We start from the raw sequence: 19,574 nt of genomic DNA on the forward strand, positions 1-19,574 counted from the left end.
TCCAGAAGTTCAGAGGAGGGGTGCTCAACCGGTGAAAGTCCCCGAAGCCTGAGGGACTCTGGTCCCAAGCATCTCGAATAGGGACACTCCAGATACACAAGATAACCAAGAGCTGCTTTGCCCTGTGGGTTTGTGTCTTAAGGAACTCGCGACGGCAGCTCCCAAGCTTTCTTCCGCAGTACCCGATACCAGACCGGCTGAGAAGGTGTGTGGAGCACAAAGTGGACATCCTGACCTTCCAGCCACTGCTCGCAGAGGTAGGACAACCGAGGGCACCAGGGCATGCACCATGGTGTGTCCCTGGAGACTGGCCGCTGGGGATGCAGGGAGTGGGGCTCCTGCCAAGCCCAGCTTTTTTGTTGGGAGCAGGAGGGTTTCCACTCATGATGAGATCCCCGCACTCCAGGGATGTGGAAGTGTGAGCCCCTGCTGGTCAGTGGGTGTGAGATGTCGGGGGACCAGCGGCCTTCACGTGGCCTCAGGGGAGCCTTGCCCTGAGCCGGGAGGCACTGCTGTTTAGAAGCAAGTGGGTGACTAAGGTGGGGAATGCACGGCCCAGGGACAAGCTGGATGCCGGCAAGGGGCCACAGGACGCTTGTTCTGCACGAAAGGCCTTGAGCTGTTGGCAGGCCAGCGGGCGCCAGGCAGAAGGGAGAGGCAGAGCTGCGCACAGGCTGTGGTAGGCTCTCCTGCAGGCCTGGCTCTGGGCCCTCTGGAGCCCAGACTTCTCTGTGCCTGCAGCACCAACAAGGCAGGTGGTTTGCACAGTGCTGGCCTCAGTGGCCCCGCAGCCGAGGTGAACCAGATATGCCCTTGCCGTGCTGGCCAACCCTGAGCTCCCACCCTTGCAGGTTGGTCTCCTTCCTCAGAATTCTGTGTGGTTGTGGCCTCATTTGGTAAAGAGACCTCTGTCAAGGGAATGAGGTTGAGCACCTTGACCTGGGAGATGACCATGATTGTCCGAGTGACTCACGTCATCCCAAGGTCCTTAGCGAGAGGCAGGAGGGCCCAAGGCCAAGGAGCGTGGTGCCTGCAGAAGCCCAGTCTGCAACTGCTCCCTGGAGCCTCCGGGAGGAGCCGCCTCCACACATGACTTGCCAGAGACACCTCTGACCCCCTTCTGTGTGCTGTTGGGCCATGGGGTCATGGTGGCATAGGAAGCTCACCTGGCGTTGTGCTGTGTGTCTGCAACCAGGCTTTTTCTTGCTGGGCAGTATTCCCGCCCGTGCCTGGTGGCGCTGAGTGAAGGACGCAGGCACACAGGGTCATGGTCTGCGTGATTCCATTCGTGCAAGATGTCCAGAACAGGCAAGCTTGCAGAGCCAGAACAGGTGAACAGCTGCCCGGAGGGTGCTGGGCAGGGGACACTCCTTCTGGGCTGTTGGCTGTCTTGGAAGGATAGGCGTGCTGGTTGCAGGAAGTCATGATCGCACTGACTGTCCTGCTCCGTGAAGTGGTCAGGCTTATGTCACATGCATTTTAGGTGTTTTTCCTGCCTCTGTTGAGAAGATGGCGTGCTTGCTTCTTGGGTCTGTTGACGTGGTGAGCCGCGATGATCCTCAGGTGTCAGGCTCGCCTGGGCCCTGGGCGGCCTGGCCATGGTGCTGTCGTTGGTGTGTGCATCTGACTCCGAGCGCTCTGGACTCCTTGGGGTCCCAGTGCCAGGGCAGGAGACGAAGGGCAGCCAGATGTGGGTGTTGGCAGTGTGCCATGAGGGGGACCCCTCTTTTTCCTGGTGGACAGCCTCATGACAGTGGTCTGCGGTGCCCAGGGTCCCACACTCAGGAGACTCCTTCATACTGGCAGGCGCCCTTGGAGCTCTCCTCTGACCCACTTCCGTTTATGCTGCCTGACCCTCACTACAGCACAGGTAGTGCAACCAGAGTCCTGCCAAAAACCCGTCCTGGCCTGGGACAGCCCCTGGTTCTTCAGATCCATGGTGCAAATTCAACACACCCCCAAAAAAGCAAATAAGTTGAAGGTTTCTTTCAGGTCCTGGGCAGGGAGGGCACCAGTCAGAAGGCAGTCCTTCCTGGGTCCTGCCAGACAGGAGAGACAGCTGGGCTGCTGGAGAGGCAAGGCAAGTGGCCCTGTATGTTCAGTGTTCCCTCGGGGCCTCTGCTCCACTGGGCCATTGGGTGTGATGGCGTGTTCCCAGGGCCCAGGCAGGATTGCTGCCGATCCCATCGTATACACCATGGCCCCACCTGGGACTTCGGATTTGATTTCCTAGAATTATGCACCTGCGGTTGCGAGGGGTGTTGATCTACAGTCCTCACTTCTTGAGGGGTCCTTGCATGGGTGCCAGCATGATGCCCTCAGAGGGACTTGGAGGAATTCTGGCCTCGGGTCCTCCGAGTTCTGATGGAACACGCCAGTGGCACCTTGTGTCTGAGCTCCTGGCCCCCAGACTCTGAACCAGGAATGGCTTTGTCCTAGCTTCTCACCGTTTCAGTCTCTTCTTTGAGCTGTGGTGCTATTCCACCTTGAAAGAAAGCGTCCCCTTCATCTAACTTGTCTGACTCCTTGGCGCTGGCGTACAGTTGCTTGTGCTTTGGTGATTTAGACTTCTCTTTTCCTCTGTGCCTGGCCGGCAGAGGGTTACACACTGGATCTGTCTTCTCAGTGACATAGCGCTTTGCTTTTGTTGGTTTTGTCTTGTTCTGATTTCCATTTTGTGAATAACCCACTCTGTTCTTCTGTTTTTACTTTTGTCTTTTTCCTTTCAATGGTTTATTTGGTTTCTTTTGCTCTTTTTTATTGTATTTTTTAAAAGAAAGAATCTAAAGTAATTTGGTTTAAAACGCCTGTCTAACAGGTGTTAGAAAATTTCCTCTTAAGTACTACTTTGGCTGTATCCTACAAATCTTTTTTTTTTTTTTTTAAAGAGTTTTGATGTTTTTATTAATGCTTAAATACTACAGGAACTTAAAGTGACTTTCCTTTTTTAAGAAAAATTCAGTTGTAGGTGGGCACAATACCTCTATTTTATTGATTTGTTTTTATGTGGTGCTGAGGATCGAACCCAGTGCCTCACATGTGTCAGGCAAGTGCTCTACCTCTGAGCCACAGCCCCAGCCCTATCCTATGAATCTTAATGTGTTATATTTGTATTTTCATTTAATTCAAAATGTCTTTTACTTTTCCTACTAATTTCTGACCTGGTTATTTAAAAAGTATGTTTAGTTTCTGGATATGTGGAGCTTGCTAACTTGATTCTCATCGTGGCCATCAAACATACCTTCCATGACTTGAATCCCTTTGCATTTATTGATAGTGCAGCCTCTTTGAATAAGTATTACTTATATATTTATCTTGTCTCAAGAATGTCAGTTAGGTGAAGTTAGTTGGTGAAGCTTTTTATTTTGTGGTTTTTTATTTTTTATTTTACTGTGTTTTAAATTTTGAGACAGGGTCTCACTAAGTTGCTGCAGCTGACCTGGAACTTGTGATCCTTCTGCCTCAGCCTCCCGAGTTGCTGGGATCATAGGTGTGCACCGCCACCAAGCCCCTAGTGCTCTTCACTCCTTTGTGTAAATCCAAATTTCCATTTGGGACCACTGTCCTCCTGCCTGAAGGACTTCAACGTTTCAAGTCATGCTTGCCTACTGGTGATTGATTCCTTCAACCTTTGTAGTCTGAAGAAGCCCTGTTTCACCTTCATTTCTTAGTAGATGGTACTGTAGAGCAGTTCTAGCTTTGCAGAGGAAGGTGCAGACGTTTCCACATCGCCCCTGCGCCATGCTCAGCCTCTCCCACCGTCTACATTCCCACCAGGTGGTGCACAGCTGAGATTAATGGGACTGCATTGATGTGCCCTGGCTACCGAAGCCCCCAGTTCACCAGGGTCATTCTTGATGTTGTCCATGTCGTAGGTTTGGACAAAAGGGTAAAGTCATGCTGAGTCCAGTGACCCACTCCTGCGATCCCAGCGACTCTAGAGGAGGATCACAAGTTCCAGGCCAGACTTAGCAACTTAGGGAGACCCTGTGTCAAAATACAAAGGGCTGGGGATGCAGCTCAGTGGTAGAGCACCCCTGGGTTCAATCCCCAGTACAGAAAAGCAAAAGTATAATGTCACGTAAGCACCGTTACGGAATCACACAGAGCAGTTTCAGGGCCCTGAATCTTGGGGCTCTGCCTTTTTGTTCCGCCCTCCCCCAGCCCATGGAAGCCACAGATGTTTCATATCTCTATAGTTTTTCCTTTTCCAGAATGCCTTGTGGGTGAAACCACACAGTGTGCAGCCTTTTCAGGTGAACGTCTTTCACTTTCTGAGGTACGCCTGATTTTCTTCCATGTCTTTAAATGGCTGGCAGCCCCTGTTCTTTTTAATGCTGAAAAATGTTGGGGGCTGTGCCATGTTGGCGGCGCCGGGATGGCGCCTGATCACATCGGCAGCGAGGAGGTTAATGGACATAAGCACACTCAGGTGATTTTTCTCGGCCACGCACACAATGTATGCACATGTGTTCTCCAGCACTAATTGCCTGCTCGGAGCATCTCGCCTAATCTTTGCGTGGGAGGCGTGGCCCTGCTTTCCGCCTCCTGGAGGTGATATAAGCTTAGGCGGAGCGAGACAGACAGACATCAGCCATTAGAAGTAGCCAGAGAAGAAGACACGCCACAGCAGCCATTAGCAAAGAAGAAGGAACACAGCAGCTAGTAGGGACGAACAGCAGCCATTAGCAGAAAAGTCAGAAGAAAGAACACAGCAGCGAGTAGGGGCAGCTGCGGAAGGCAGATCGCGGAACGGAGAACTGAGACGCATCGCTAGGGCACCTTGGGTGGACGTACCCTTAGTTCACAGGATGCAGGACTTTAAGGCGTAGCAAGTCTCTTCCTCTAAGCTCTAAGCAAAGCCTGTCCTTCTCTCAAGGTCTCTCTTAAGCAAAGTCTCTCTCTCTCCTCTCAAAGCAAGTAAACCTCATTTCTCTATCCTCTATAAACAAGCAAGAAAGCAGTGCACTAAAGAGAAAGATAGAAGTGCCTCAGCTTCCACTCCACCACCCATATGACCCGTGCAAGTTGTTGCTGCAGGCGGTGACAAATATCCATGGATTTTGGAACCGCAAAGAGCCAGCGACGAAAAATATCCCAGTCTGGATGGTCCAGTTTGTTTATCCACTCCCCTACTGAAGGACATCTCGGTTGCTTCCAATTTTAGAAATTAGAATAAATGCCTGGCACAATATGCATGCCTGTAATCCCAGCAACTTGGGAGACTGAGGCAGGTGAATCTCAGGTTCAAAGCCAGCCTTAGCAAAAGCAAGGTGCTAAGCAACTCAGTGAGACCCTGTCTCTAAATAGAATACAGAATAGAGCTGGGGATGTGGCCCAGTGATGGAGTACCCCTGAGTTCAGTCCCTGGTACAAAAAGGAAGAAATGAGAATAGAGCATGATGAAACACCCAGTGCAGGCCCTCCATTAATTTTTTATTGCGGTGAAATACACACAGCATGACATTCGCTGCCCTAACCTACTCACACGCGTGCTCCACAGCATGAGCACATTCCTGGGCTATGCTGCCATCACCGCCATCTGTCTCCGGTGCTCGTTTCCTCTCGTGAAGTTGAGACTCTGTCCCATGGAACAACTTCCCCCCTCTTTCCCCGTGTTCCCTGGTGACTACCATTAACTTCTTGCTCTAGGAATCTGACCATTGGGGCCCTCATGTAAGCAGAGTCCTGCCATGATTGGCCTTTGTGACTGGCTTATTGCATTCAGCGAGGGAGGGCCCCACAGTCCCTCCAACCTGGAACATGTGTCTTTTTAAGACTGAGTAGCATGGCCATTGTTCGGAGAGGCTATGTTTTGTTACCCCCTCTTCCATCAGTGGGCACGTGGGCTTCCATCTTTTGATTACTGTGGATTGTGCTGCTATGAAAATGGGTATACAAATAATCTCTTAAGACTCTGCTTTCAGACTCTGCTTTCATTATACCCAAAAGTGGAATTGCTGGATCTTATGGAAGTTCTATGTGTAATCGTCTGAGGAAATATATAATGCCATATTTTATCTTCACAGCAGCTACACCATTTCCACACAGTGGAAAAAGTGTTCCAGTTTTTCCACATCCTCACCAACACTTGGTATTTTCCGGGGGGTTGGTGTGTGTTTGTTTTGCTGTAGCCATCCTTGGAGTGTGAAGCGGTATCTCATGGTGGTTTTGATTTGCATCCCTAATGACTAGTGACGTTGAGATCTTTTCATATACCTGTTGAGCATTTGTGTGTCTTCTCTGGATAACTGTCTCATCAGGTCTCTTGCCAGTTTTTGAATTGGGCGTGTGTGTGTTTGTTTTGTTGTTGAGTTGAGGAGTTCTTTCTATATATACATTTTTCTCCTTCTATTTTTTAAGAGAGAGTAGTTTATTCTTTTTTTTTTTTTTTTTTTTTTTGTGGTGCTGGGGATCGAACTCAGGGACTTGTGCTTGCAACGCAAGCACTCTACCGACTGAGCTATCTCCCCAGCCCAGTTTATTCATTTTTAAAAAAATATTTTTAGTTGTAGTTGGACACACTGTCTCCTCACTTTGTATTTATTTCTTTAATTTGTGTGGTGCTGAGACTCAAACCCAGTGCCTCACACATGCTAGGCAAACGTTCTACCACTGAGCCACAACCCAGCCCTCGTTCTTCTAGATCTTAACCCCTTACCACATATATGACGTGCAGGTATTTACTTCCCATCTGTGGATCACCCTTCAATTCCGTTGAGTGTCTTTGTGTGTGTGTGGTGCTGGACTAAACTCAGGCCTCTACCACTACTCTGCATCCACAGCCCTTTTTCTGTGTTTAATTTTGAGGCAGGGTCTTGCTAAGTTGCCAAGCCAGTCTCTTGTGACCCTCCCTAGGGCCTGGGATGACAGGTACCTGGTGAGCATCTCTCAGTGCCCAGGGTTCCTCAGTGCTCATGTGGTCCACTTTGTTTTCTCGTGCTGCCTGTGCCGTTAGCGTCACTTAGAAGAAGCCGTCACCTGTCTGGTGTTGTAACTTGTTGCCCGAGGCCTTCTAAGAGTTTCATAGTATTAGGTCTAAAGTTAGGTCACTCTGTTTTAGTTTTTGTAGATGCTTAAGTAAGGGCCCAGCTTTATTCTTTGCACACAGATATAGTTTTCTAAGCACCATTTGTTGGAAGAGTCTCTTCCTCCAGGGAGTGGTCTTGGTACACTTGTCAGAGATCCTTTTCTCATGAGTGGGGTTTATTCCTGGCACTGTGTTCTGCCCCCTGGTTTGTGTGTCTTTATGCCAGTACCGTGTGGTTTTGAGGACTGGCTTCATAGTAGGTCATGAAATTATGAAGTGTGTGTCTTCCAGCTTTGTTCTTCTTTTGCAAGATGTTTTTGACTGCTCAGCATCCCTTGAAATAGTCTATGAACTCTAGAGTTTTTCTTTTTCTACAGAAAGTGTCCTTAGAATTGTGATAGCAATTGCATTTATAGATCACTTTGGTTAACATAGACATTTTAACAACATCAACTGTTCTAATATTAAGTGTCCATGAACATGGAATGTTTCCATTTATTTATTCTTTCTTTCAACAGTGTTTTGTAGTCCTTACCAACCAAGTCTTGGCTGCTGCTCCCTAGATGTGGGCATGCAGGACATGCTACTATGCTCTCACGGACTTGACCATTGTTTTTTCAGCTTTTGAACATGTCAAACTATAAGGAGAAGTTCTCTACTCTGCTGTGGTTGGAGGAGATCCATGCAGAAATAGAACTGAAGGAGTACAACATGAGCGGAGTCACCCTGAAGAGGAACGGGGATCTGCTGGTGCTGGAGGTCCCGGGGTTGGCAGAGAGCAGGCCCTCCCTGTACGCAGGTGTGCTTGCCCCTGGGGCTCCCTCCCGCTGTCTGTCCCGTCTGTTGACAGAGCACTCCAGTTGGACACCATTAACACCTTGCGTGTTAAGCGTGCCACGTTATCAGCTCACCTTGTCCAGGAGCTGATCCCAGGACTGTCCTCCTTCATCCCACTTCTCAGGGCTTGGTGTCACAGTGCAGCAGGAGACATTTGTGATCTTGCGTTAGTTTGACACATGACATTTTATGTTTTGACTAGGTGACAAACTGATCTTAAAATCTCAAGAGTACAACGGGCATGTCATTGAATACATCGGCTATGTGATTGAGGTAAGATGACTCCCTTCTGCAGGGTGCAGGTTGGACTGACCTGTCCACTCTCAGGAAAGGCACTCCCTTGGGCTTTGGCTGCCTGTTGTGAAGTGTGAAGACAAAGTGAATCTTTAAATAATCTTTGATGTGGTTTGGATGTGAGGTGTCCCCAAAAGCTCGCATGTGAAACAGTGCAGGAAGATTCAGAGGAGAAACGACTGGGTGGTAAGACTCTTACCCATCAGGGATTAATTGAATGATGGGGTGTGGCTGGAGGAGGTGGGAATTGAGGCGTGACTGTGGTACATTTTTTGTATCTGGAGAGTGGAGTCTCTCTGCTTCCTGATGATGTGAGCTGCTTCCCTCTGCCACACTTTTCTGCCTTGATGTCCTGCCTCACCTCGAGCCCTGAGGAACTTTGTCAGCCTTCTATGGACTAAGATCTCTGAAACTGTTAATCTCAAATAAGCCTTTGCTCCTCTGTAATTGTGCTGGTCAGATCATTTAGTCACAGCAGCAAAATAGCTGACTAAAGAGCTGACTCCTCACTCTCAGAGGAGGAGGACTTGTGAGAACCAGGGGACCTGACAAGGGCTCGGAGGAGACCTGTGCTCAGGATGGGGGCTGTGCTGTCCCCAAGTGGAGAGCGAGGGGTTTTCCTGCTCGCTCTGGTAACCCTAACCTCCGGCTGCAGGTCGAGCTTCCTCCGGGTTCGTGGGCTCAGCCCCCAGTGGCAGGGTGGAAGGAGGACTTGTGAATCTGCGTGAGAAGAGGAGGCGGCCTTGGGTATAGAGGGCATGGAGGTCCCTGGAGAAGACACAGGGACTTGGGCAGCGCTTGAGGCCAGTGGCTCTGTGGTGGGTGGACAAAGCTGAGGCACTGGGGGTCCCACCTGCACAAGCTGATTCCAAGACAGCAGGCAGCTCCCAGAGCTGCCTCTGAGGTGAGCAACCAGGCAGGGGCAGGCGAGGGCAGCCGCCGAGTGTGCGGCCGGCTCTCGGGGGACACGTCCTGCCCACCCTCCTGCCACAGGTGGCACAGCAGGCATCACTGCACCTGGTGTCAAATGCCAGCACTGCGGCCATCCCCAAAAGCAGGCCTTCCGTCCCTAGGTCACCTAGAGTGCCCCCTGCTCCAGCACAGGGACACTGGGCCCCCAGCACCCCTCCATCTCTGTGCTGCCCTTGCGGTATCACCCCTCCTTTTCTTTGGTTGAGCAGCCTGAGTGGCAGGGCAGCAGAGGGCTGTCCAGTCTCAGGTGGACTGTTCCTGGTGAGGCTGCCACTCTGCCGAGGCGCTAAGGCCCCTTTTGTCACAGCTTCTGGCCCCACTCAGAGGAGGTTCGACACAGGAACCAGGAGGAGAGTCCTTATCACCGAGAGTGCCAACCCGCTCCTCTCGTCACAGGCAGGCCCTGAAGAGCTTGCTCATGCTTCAGGCACTGACCTCCTTTCCCCACGGTCACGCCCATAGTCCCGTCACCCCGGCTGTACACCCTGCACCTTGATTTGTTGCCTACACATACAGTATTGAGAGTGGGAGGACAGGGGCGTGGGTAGCAGCATGAGTAGGGAAGGACCTGGCCACAGCCTTGTCCATCCAGCTGGTGGTAAAGCCAGGGTCCTCCTGCCAGTCAGGCCCTCCAGGCCAGCTGCACTCCAGGTTGGAGAAGGGGCCGCCCCGCACTTCAGGGATCACGTGCCTGCACCCTGGGGCCTCTGGGTGCTTGTCCTGAGTGGCCAAGTCGTGAACAGGGCTGTTCATCTTGTCAGCTCCATGCTCCATGCCAGTTGTTAACCAGGTAGCATGAGGAGCCTACAGGTGGCCAGGCAACTATCTTACCTTTCAAACCATGATCCAGTTACACATGGAGGAGGAAAGCCCTGGGTACCAAAGCCTCCAAGTAGGACCAGAGATCTCAGCACCGTCCACTAATCCTGTGGGGTAGCGCACCACCTGGAGACTCAGCACTCTGGGTACTGAGGCAGTGGTCCCTCACGGGGCCACCCAGCTGCTCAGGTAATGCACTCCACAGGTCTCCCCCAATGCTGTACTCGGTTCTGTCATTAGTTTCTTGGCCAAGCATGGTGCAGGACACCTGGTTGGTATTCAGGTCCCAGATGGTGTGGCTGGTGGAGAAGACCCATCTAGAATGATTAGTTACCACATTGAAGTCGAATTGCCACCTCCACCCAACAGGGACATGTTGAGTCGTCACTCAGTGCTGGCGAGTTGAGCCCTCTATGGGTTAGCAGTTCTGGAGCCTAGGGAGAGAGGGCTCCTGTGCTGAGCCTCTGCCCAGCACTGTCCATTGGCCATGCCCTGCTTGCCCTCCCTGTGTGGCTCTGTAAAGCTGTCCTGTCCTTTTCATGTTTTTTGGTATTGTCTGTCTTTGTCTTTCACTTCCTCACTGCATGCACAGCCTCTTAGGCTCCTGCAAGTGGTCAGGTCAGCCTGTGACGTCCCTGGCATCAGATCTGCTGAGGGCTATCTGCCCTCACTCTTGGTGATTTGCTTCCTGTGAGGGTAGTGGTCTTTGGTTGCGGGTTCACTTTCATTTCTTGTAATCTCCTCTGGTGAGCTGGCTTTCCTTGTTGAGGGGGTTGTGGCCGCGTCTGCTGAGAGTCGGAGAGTCCTTTCCAGTGTTCGACTCTGCATTGACCTCATGCCCACTCAGTCGCTCAGATTGAAGTTGCTGGGCCCTTGGTTGGTGTCAGCCTGGCCCTCGGGAGTCCACCCTGCCTGAGTGCTCGTCACCTGAGAACGTTGAAGTTTTCCTTCCCATGTTGGCTCAGAAATTTCCTTTCTTTCCTGCTTGTCCAGGAAAGAATATGAGGATTGTTTTATGCAGAATCTGGCTTTACCCCTTCCCAGTGCCAGCAGTGGGGCAAGTCTGGAGTGACCGACAGGAACACCTGGCCATAGCTGCAGCTGTTGGCTGGATAGCCTCCCCAGGCAAGAGCCTGGCTCAGCCCGTCTCCTCAACCTCCCCCGGGGAAGAGCTGGCTAAGTGTGGCTGGTGTGAGCGGAGACACTGACCAGTGCCTCCTGTTTCTGTGACCTAATGACTTCAAGACATAATTCTTCCAGTTAATGGAATATGTAAAATGAGGACTGGGTTGTAGCTCAGTGGTAGAGTGCTTGCCTAGCACGTGTGAGGCACTGGGTTCAATCATCAGTACCATGTAAAAATGAATAAATAAAGACACGCTCTCCATCTGCAACTATATATATTTGTATATGTATGTATATAAATCTGTAAAATGAATCTTTATTGCTAAATCGCTGGACATAGGTGGATTGTTCTAAGAAGTCAAGTCTAACGTAAGGACTTGTCTAATGTAAATCCCGCATCTTTTTTCAGATTCATGAAGAAGATGTAACTCTTAAACTCAATCCTGAATTCGAGCAGACATACAACTTTGAGCCTATGGATGTGGAGTTCACATACAACAGGTGGGCACCAGGGTGCTCCTGTCTGCTGTTGGTTTTTGAGCCTGTGGAGGTGGAGTTCACATACAACAGGTGGGCACCAGGGCGCTCCTGTCTGCTGTTGGTCTTTGAGCCTGTGGAGGTGGAGTTCACATACAACAGGTGGGCACCAGGGCGCTCCTGTCTGCTGTTGGTCTTTGAGCCTGCGGAGGTAGAGTTCACATAAACAGGTGGGCACCAGCGCGCTCCTGTCTCCTGTTGGTCTTTGAGCCTGCGGAGGTGGAGTTCACATAAACAGGAGGGCACCAGGGTGCTCCTGTCTGCTGTTGGTCTTTGAGCCTGTGGAGGTGGAGTTCACGTACAACAGGTGGGCACCAGGGCGCTCCTGTCTGCTGTTGGTCTTTGAGCCTGTGGAGGTGGAGTTCACGTACAACAGGAGGGCACCAGGCACTCCTGTCTGCTGTTGGTCTTTGAGCCTGTGGAGGTGGAGTTCACGTACAACAGGTGGGCACCAGGGCGCTCCTGTCTGCTGTTGGTCTTTGAGCCTGTGGAGGTGGAGTTCATGTACAACAGGAGGGCACCAGGCACTCCTGTCTGCTGTTGGTCTTTGAGCCTGTGGAGGTGGAGTTCACGTACAACAGGTGGGCAGCAGGGCGCTCCTGTCTGCTGTTGGTCTTTGAGCCTGTGGAGGTGGAGTTCACGTACAACAGGAGGGCACCAGGCACTCCTGTCTGCTGTTGGTCTTTGAGCCTGTGGAGGTGGAGTTCACGTACAACAGGAGGGCACCAGGGCGCTCCTGTCTGCTGTTGGTCTTTGAGCCTGTGGAGGTGGAGTTCACGTACAACAGGAGGGCACCAGGCGCTCCTGTCTGCTGTTGGTCTTTGAGCCTGTGGAGGTGGAGTTCACGTACAACAGAAGGGCACCAGGCGCTCCTGTCTGCTGTTCTGTGAGACACAGCACAGCAGGGAGGAAGAGAAGTGCTAGGTGGAGGGAAGTGTGGCCAGGTGGGCCACAGTGGGCAGCAGCCTGTGCAGTAATGTTCAGGGGCACATCCTGCTGGGGTGGAGGGTGGGAGATCGCAGCTGGTCAGTATGCCTGAGCTTCTGGTGAAGCCAGTGCAGCTTACGACGGTTGACTGGTTGTGAGTTTGGTTAGCTCTTCTCCAGCGGTGATGGGTGGGACACCTTTAATGACTCCCGCCATTTGCACATGATCTTCATTGTGAGTGTCTCAAGGCTGGGACCCACTTTGTAAATTTGTCTCCTTATGATTGAGTTCACAGAGATGTTTATGTATTTTAGGCGTAGTCCCTTATCAGGTAGGTGTTTTGCAAATATTTTTTTACTATGGCTTGTATTTTCATTATTTTTAGGGCTTTATATTTTTAAAAAATCATGTCGATGAAGTCTAGTTAATCATTTTCTTTCATGGGTCACTCTTTTGGTGAAACATCTTAGAAACCTTTGCCTAACTCAGGATCCTAAGAGAGTCCATGGGGTCCCTTTTGTAAGGACATCTGTCCTGTTCATGAGGACTGAGCCCTTATGGCCTCCTGGCCTTCCAGAGGCCCTACCTCCAAACACTGTTATCCTGGGGATTTGAGTTTAGGGGGATATAGACATTTGGTCTGCCGCATGTGGCTTTGTGGTAAGTTTAGTCAGGTAGGCAAAGCTCCAGCCTGGTCCTGCTCTGGAGCTGTCTGGCTCATAGGCCTTCTGGCTTCCCACCTGTTTTAGCTCATCCCGTCAATGTCCACGAAAAGCCTGTGGGATTTGGATCGAAATGACATTAACTCTACAGGTCAGTTTAAGGGAGAAATGGTATGTTAAATATTGAGTCTTCCAATTCCTTTCCCATTTCTTTTTACGGTGGTTTGTACCATTCAGCATACAGGTTTTGTGTCTTTTGTCAGAGTTATTCCTACTTAGAGAAATTGTAAGTATTGCAAGCACTAGTTTTAACTTAAGTTTCCAATTGCTGGTTTTCGGTATTTATAAAAGCAGTTGATCTTTGTGTCTTTATCTTATATCATGCGAGATTGCTAAGCTCACTTAGTTCTAGTAGCTTTTTACAGATTACATAGGATTTTCTATGCATGCAGTTGCGTTTTTAAATGGAAGGTTTCCTCCTTCCTGTCTTGCCCCTTGTTTTGTGGTGTTCCTCGCCCTGGGCGTGGCCGAAGCCTCTGGAGCAGGGTTGCTCAGGGTGGGAGGTGGCCCACTGCCTTGTTCCTGACCTCGCAGGGCCGCCCCTCTCGTGTCAATGCAGTGGGAGGCGGAGGGTCCTGTGCTGAACCCCAACCCCTAGTGGAGGAGACAGCGCTCTCCTTTGCTGGAGTCCCAGTCGGCTGGGCTGGATCCTGTCCAGTGTTGTCTGTTGTAGTGCGGTGGTGGTCCTGTCTCCTGGGAGCAGGTGCCATGGCTGTGACCATCGCTGTGTGCTGCCAGGCCTCGCCTCCTGACTGTCACTTGCATCTACCTGTGTGTGGAGGCTGTGTGTCTCTGTGGCATCCACTCCTCTGCCTTTCTGGGAGTTCGTGTGGTGTGTCTTTTCTCCCTTTGTTGTTGGTAAAATTCACCCTGAGGTCCTCTGGGGCTGGAATTTTGTGGGGACACTTCTCCCAGTCCCAGGGATCAAACCCAGGGGCCCTCTCCCCCAAGCTCTTTTTGCTTTCTACTTTGAGGCAGGGTCTTTCTAAGTTGCTGAGGCTGGCCTTTAACTTCCGATCCCACTGCCTCAGGCGTGGCCGCTGTACCCAGCTGGGGACACTTAACTTTAACACTGCACTTCTTTTTTTTTTTTTTTTTTTTTTGAGGTGCTGGGGATCAAACCCAGGGCCTTGTGCATGCAAGGCAAGCACTCTACCAACTGAGCTATCTCCCCAGCCCAACACTGCACTTCTTTAGAGACACAGGACCCTGGGGTGCCCTCTCCTGAGTGTGCTCTGGTGTGCGAAGGCTGTGTCCATCCAGCTCTGATTTCTTGACAGGACTTTTCCGTCTCCTGTTGGCCTTTCCACATCTCCTCCTGTGCAGGCCCTGCTGGCTTCCTGCTTCTGGCTCCTGCTGTTTCCGGGTCTGCTTTTTGCTCCCCTCTGAGCAGTCCTGCTACAGAGTCTGTCATTTTGATGACCTTCTCCCAGACTGCATCCAGCGCCACGGGCGCCCTCCAGCGTTTCTCTCTTCCCCATTTCACTGCTCACTCTGGGTCCAGTGCCTTTCTCTAGTTCCCTCTGGTGCTGCTGAGCCAGGGCTCTGAGCCTGGCTTCTTGCTTGGTGCTGGTGAGTGCTGTGCGTCCAGGCTCCTGGGACCCTTCCAGCAGTGAGGTCCCTTTGCCTGTGCTCAGTGACACTGAGATGCAGGGAGGATTAGCATCCTGGGACGCTGTGTCCTCTTCTTGACAGTGGTTCTTTCTCTTCCTGTCCTTGGGGATTCTCATTTGCTGTCCTGTCCATCTCCCTCCTTCCACCCTCCCCCATCTGCTTTTGTGTTTGTTTTTCTAGTGATTTTCTGTTGCTTTGTATCTTTGTCTTGTTTCTTATTTCAGTGAAATGCCTCTGGTATTTTGCCACTTGATTGGTCAAGTCCTATTTCAAGGTACTGATTTTGAATATTTTTTAGTTACCTCTTCAGCATTTCCTGAGGTATTTGTGTTTTCCTTCAGCCTTGTAATAGGAAACATTTCAGCTGGAGAATTTGTAACAACCTTTCCTCTACACCCGGAATGAAAGGCGGTGTTTGCGAATTCCGAATTCCAAGTGTCCCTGGGGTCTCTGGCCAGCTCGGCCTCCTGCTTGTCATTGCTCCTGGCTGCAGGTGCAGCTGTGGTCCTCACAGGTCTGGAGTCCATCATGGTATCTCTGAAAAGACTTTGGGGTCTCCCTCTTTTCTCCCTGTCCTGGCAGGCTGGAGACTCTGGGTGGGCATGTTTTTCTTGAAGTCAGTTCTGCTAAGTCCCTGCGGTTCTTTTCCAGCTCATGCTCCTCTTTGGGTGGAGATGGTCCTGCCCTGGTGGAGTCCAGCAGGGGCAGAGATCTGGCCGTCCACAAGGCACCCTAGGTAGACCTCACGACCACTTGCCCCAGCTCCATGCCGTGGGGGTGGGTCCTGCAGTGACCTTGAGTACCATCTTCCCTGGCCACATAGCAGGGAGTGGGCAGTGCCCTGCAGGCCCACACTTTCCCTTCCCAGAAGTCTGCACCTGCCCAAGTTCTGAGAGGCTGAGGCAGCTCCCGTGCTTTGCCCAAGAGATCCCAGGTTTTCTTTGTGGACCGTGTTCTTCATTTGCACTTTGGAACCATGTCATCCTGTTTCACTGAAGATGGACTTTTATTTTCCATGTTCTTCTTCTTGGTTCTTTTCAGTGGATTTCAAGGGAGCCAACCCTTCCCCTTTCTGTTGTCACAGTGATGTGGCATCTCCTGACACTGCAGGGCTGTGCTTTCAGCTGCTGCTGCTTGTCCACTTCATGTATTAGAATATAAGTTCTCCTAGAAAGGAAGGATCTGAGCTCTCCCGATACAGAAACTGTCTCTCCTTATAATTTATCTTGTGATTTTTTGTAGACAGATCCAGGAAAGTGCCCAGTTCTTCACACTTGCAGGGGTGCCTTCAAGGCCTTACGAGGCCTGACCTCTGTCGCGGCCTTTATTCACCAGTGCTTTGTGAAGGACACGTTAGTTTGATGCTATAAAGATTCTCATCTTAAGGGCTGGGGCTGGGGCTCAGTAGTAGAGCACTTGCCTGGCATGTGTGAGGCACCAGGTTTCATTCTCAGCACCACATATAAATAAATAAAATAAAGGTCCTTTGACAACTAAAAAAAAAAAAAAGATTCTCATCTCAGTCTAACTTGTATTGCTGTAACAAAATACCACAGACCAGGCAATTTATAAGAAAAAGAAAATTGTTTCTCACAGTTGTGGCGGCTGGGGAGCCCACCTGGCGAGGGCTTCTTGCTGCACCTTGAGATGATGCCGCAGGTGCCAGGGACAGGAGAGCCTAAGAGGGAGGAAGGAGGAGCAGGAGAGGGTGAGGAAGGGGAACTCGTCTTCCTGACAAGGCCTGTTAAATGCCACCATGAGTGTTAGAGGGAACATTCACCTGTGCCATCTGGCCCACTCCTGTGAGCTTTGCTGGCCTTCGTGTCTCCAAGCCACGTGGCTTACTGTGCTTTCTCTCTCCCAGGACCACAAGCAGACGGTCGCACTTTGCCCTGGAACAGGTCGTCCACTTGGGTGTGAAAGGTAGTACCTTGTAGCACTCTGGCCTCACCTCTTCCCAGTGCTTCCCCAGACTTCCTACAGACTATGAAACACTCTCTCCATCATATATCACAAAGAAAACGTAATATCCAGGGTTTTTACTTTTATATTGGGAAGCTCTTGGTATTTTCCTGGTTCGACCACATAAAAAATACAATGCTTAAGTAACACAGACTAGACCCAGCACACCCCACACAGCACTCCACCTCAGGTAGGGGAGACTAGACCCAGCACACCCCGCACAGCCCTCCACCTCAGGTAGTGGAGACTAGACCCAGCACACCCCGCACAGCCCTCCACCTCAGGTAGTGGAGACTAGACCCAGCTCACCCTGCACAGGCCTCCACCTCAGGTGATGGAGACTAGACCCAGCTCACCCCGCACAGCCCTCCACCTCAGGTAGTGGAGACTAGACCCAGCACACCCCGCACAGCCCTCCACCTCAGGTAGTGGAGACTAGACCCAGCACACCCCGCACAGCCCTCCACCTCAGGTGATGGAGACTAGACCCAGCACACCCCGCACAGCCCTCCACCTCAGGTAGTGGAGACTAGACCCAGCTCACCCCACACAGCACTCCACCTCAGGTAGTGGAGACTAGACCCAGCACACCCCACACAGCCCTCCACCTCAGGTAATGGAGACTAGACCCAGCTCACCCCGCACAGCACTCCACCTCAGGTAGTGGAGACTAGACCCAGCACACCCCGCACAGCCCTCCACCTCAGGTAGTGGAGACTAGACCCATCTCACCCCGCACAGCACTCCACCTCAGGTAATGGAGACTCGAGCCAGCACACCCCGCACAGCCCTCCACCTCGGGTAGTGGAGACTAGACCCAGCTCACCCCGCACAGCCCTCCACCTCATGTAGTGGAGACTAGACCCAGCACACCCCGCACAGCCCTCCACCTCAGGTAGTGGAGACTAGACCCAGCTCACCCCGCACAGCACTCCACCTCAGGTAATTGAGACTAGACCCAGCACACCCCGCACAGCCCTCCACCTCAGGTAGTGGAGACTAGACCCAGCACACCCCGCACAGCCCTCCACCTCAGGTAGTGGAGACTAGACCCAGCACACCCCGCACAGCCCTCCACCTCAGGTAGTGGAGACTAGACCCAGCTCACCCCGCACAGCACTCCACCTCATGTAGTAGAGACTAGACCCAGCTCACCCCGCACAGCACTCCACCTCAGGTAGTGGAGACTAGACCCAGCACACCCCGCACAGCCCTCCACCTCATGTAGTGGAGACTAGACCCAGCACACCCCGCACAGCCCTCCACCTCAGGTAGTGGAGACTAGACCCAGCTCACCCCGCACAGCCCTCCACCTCAGGTAGTGGAGACTAGACCCAGCACACCCCGCACAGCCCTCCACCTCAGGTAGTGGAGACTAGACCCAGCTCACCCCGCACAGCACTCCACCTCAGGTAGTGGAGACTAGACCCAGCACACCCCGCACAGCCCTCCACCTCAGGTAGTGGAGACTAGACCCAGCACACCCCACACAGCACTCCACCTCAGGTAGTGGAGACTAGACCCATCTCACCCCGCACAGCCCTCCACCTCAGGTAGTGGAGACTAGACCCAGCTCACCCCACACAGCCCTCCACCTCGGGTAATGGAGACTAGACCCAGCACACCCCGCACAGCCCTCCACCTCAGGTAGTGGGGACTAGATCCAGCACACCCCGCACAGCCCTCCACCTCAGGTAGTGGGGACTAGACCCAGCACACCCCGCACAGCCCTCCACCTCAGGTAGTGGAGACTAGACCCAGCTCACCCCGCACAGCCCTCCACGTCAGGTAGTGGAGACTAGACCCAGACCCAGCTCACCCCGCACAGCACTCCACCTCAGGTAGTGGAGACTAGACCCAGCACACCCCGCACAGCCCTCCACCTCAGGTGATGGAGACTAGACCCAGCTCACCCCGCACAGCCCTCCACCTCAGGTAGTGGAGACTAGACCCAGCACACCCCGCACAGCCCTCCACCTCAGGTAGTGGACACTAGACCTACCACACCCCGCACAGCCCTCCACCTCAGGTAGTGGAGACTAGACCCAGCACACCCCGCACAGCCCTCCACCTCAGGTGATGGAGACTAGACCCAGCTCACCCCGCACAGCCCTCCACCTCAGGGAGTGGAGACTAGACCCAGCACACCCCGCACAGCCCTCCACCTCAGGTGATGGAGACTAGACCCAGCTCACCCCGCACAGCCCTCCACCTCAGGTAATTGAGACTAGACCCAGCACACCCTGCACAGCCCTCCACCTCAGGTAGTGGAGACTAGACCCAGCACACCCCGCACAGCCCTCCACCTCAGATAGTGGGGACTAGACCCAGCACAGCCCGCACAGCCCTCCACCTCAGGTAGTGGAGACTAGACCCAGACCCAGCTCACCCCGCACAGCACTCCACCTCAGGTAGTGGAGACTAGACCCAGCACACCCCGCACAGCCCTCCACCTCAGGTAGTGGAGACTAGACCCATCTCACCCCGCACAGCCCTCCACCTCAGGTAGTGGGGACTAGACCCAGCACACCCCGCACAGCCCTCCACCTCAGGTAGTGGAGACTAGACCCAGCTCACCCCGCACAGCACTCCACCTCAGGTAATTGAGACTAGACCCAGCACACCCCGCACAGCCCTCCATCTCAGGTAGTGGAGACTAGACCCAGCACACCCCGCACAGCCCTCCACCTCAGTTAGTGGAGACTAGACCCAGCACACCCCGCACAGCCCTCCAC

At 52.5% G+C, this 19,574-nt stretch overlaps 1 protein-coding gene across 2 annotated transcripts in view; it reads left to right on the forward strand.

Moving 5' to 3' along the window:
* The window catches only part of MOV10L1 (Mov10 like RNA helicase 1), a 118,889-nt gene that overhangs the window by 11,792 nt on the left and 87,523 nt on the right, over positions 1-19,574 (forward strand). For both annotated transcript variants that reach the window (XM_079142633.1, XM_079142634.1), the window contains exons 9-14: positions 143-257; positions 7,652-7,829; positions 8,070-8,140; positions 11,487-11,558; positions 11,902-11,921; positions 16,742-16,800. In XM_079142633.1, coding sequence (XP_078998759.1) covers positions 143-257; positions 7,652-7,829; positions 8,070-8,140; positions 11,487-11,558; positions 11,902-11,921; positions 16,742-16,800 — 515 coding nt within the window. The remainder of the gene's footprint in view (positions 1-142; positions 258-7,651; positions 7,830-8,069; positions 8,141-11,486; positions 11,559-11,901; positions 11,922-16,741; positions 16,801-19,574) is intronic.

Source organism: Sciurus vulgaris, assembly GCF_902686455.1.
Source record: "Sciurus vulgaris genome assembly, chromosome: 5".
NCBI classification, from domain to species: domain Eukaryota; kingdom Metazoa; phylum Chordata; class Mammalia; order Rodentia; family Sciuridae; genus Sciurus; species Sciurus vulgaris.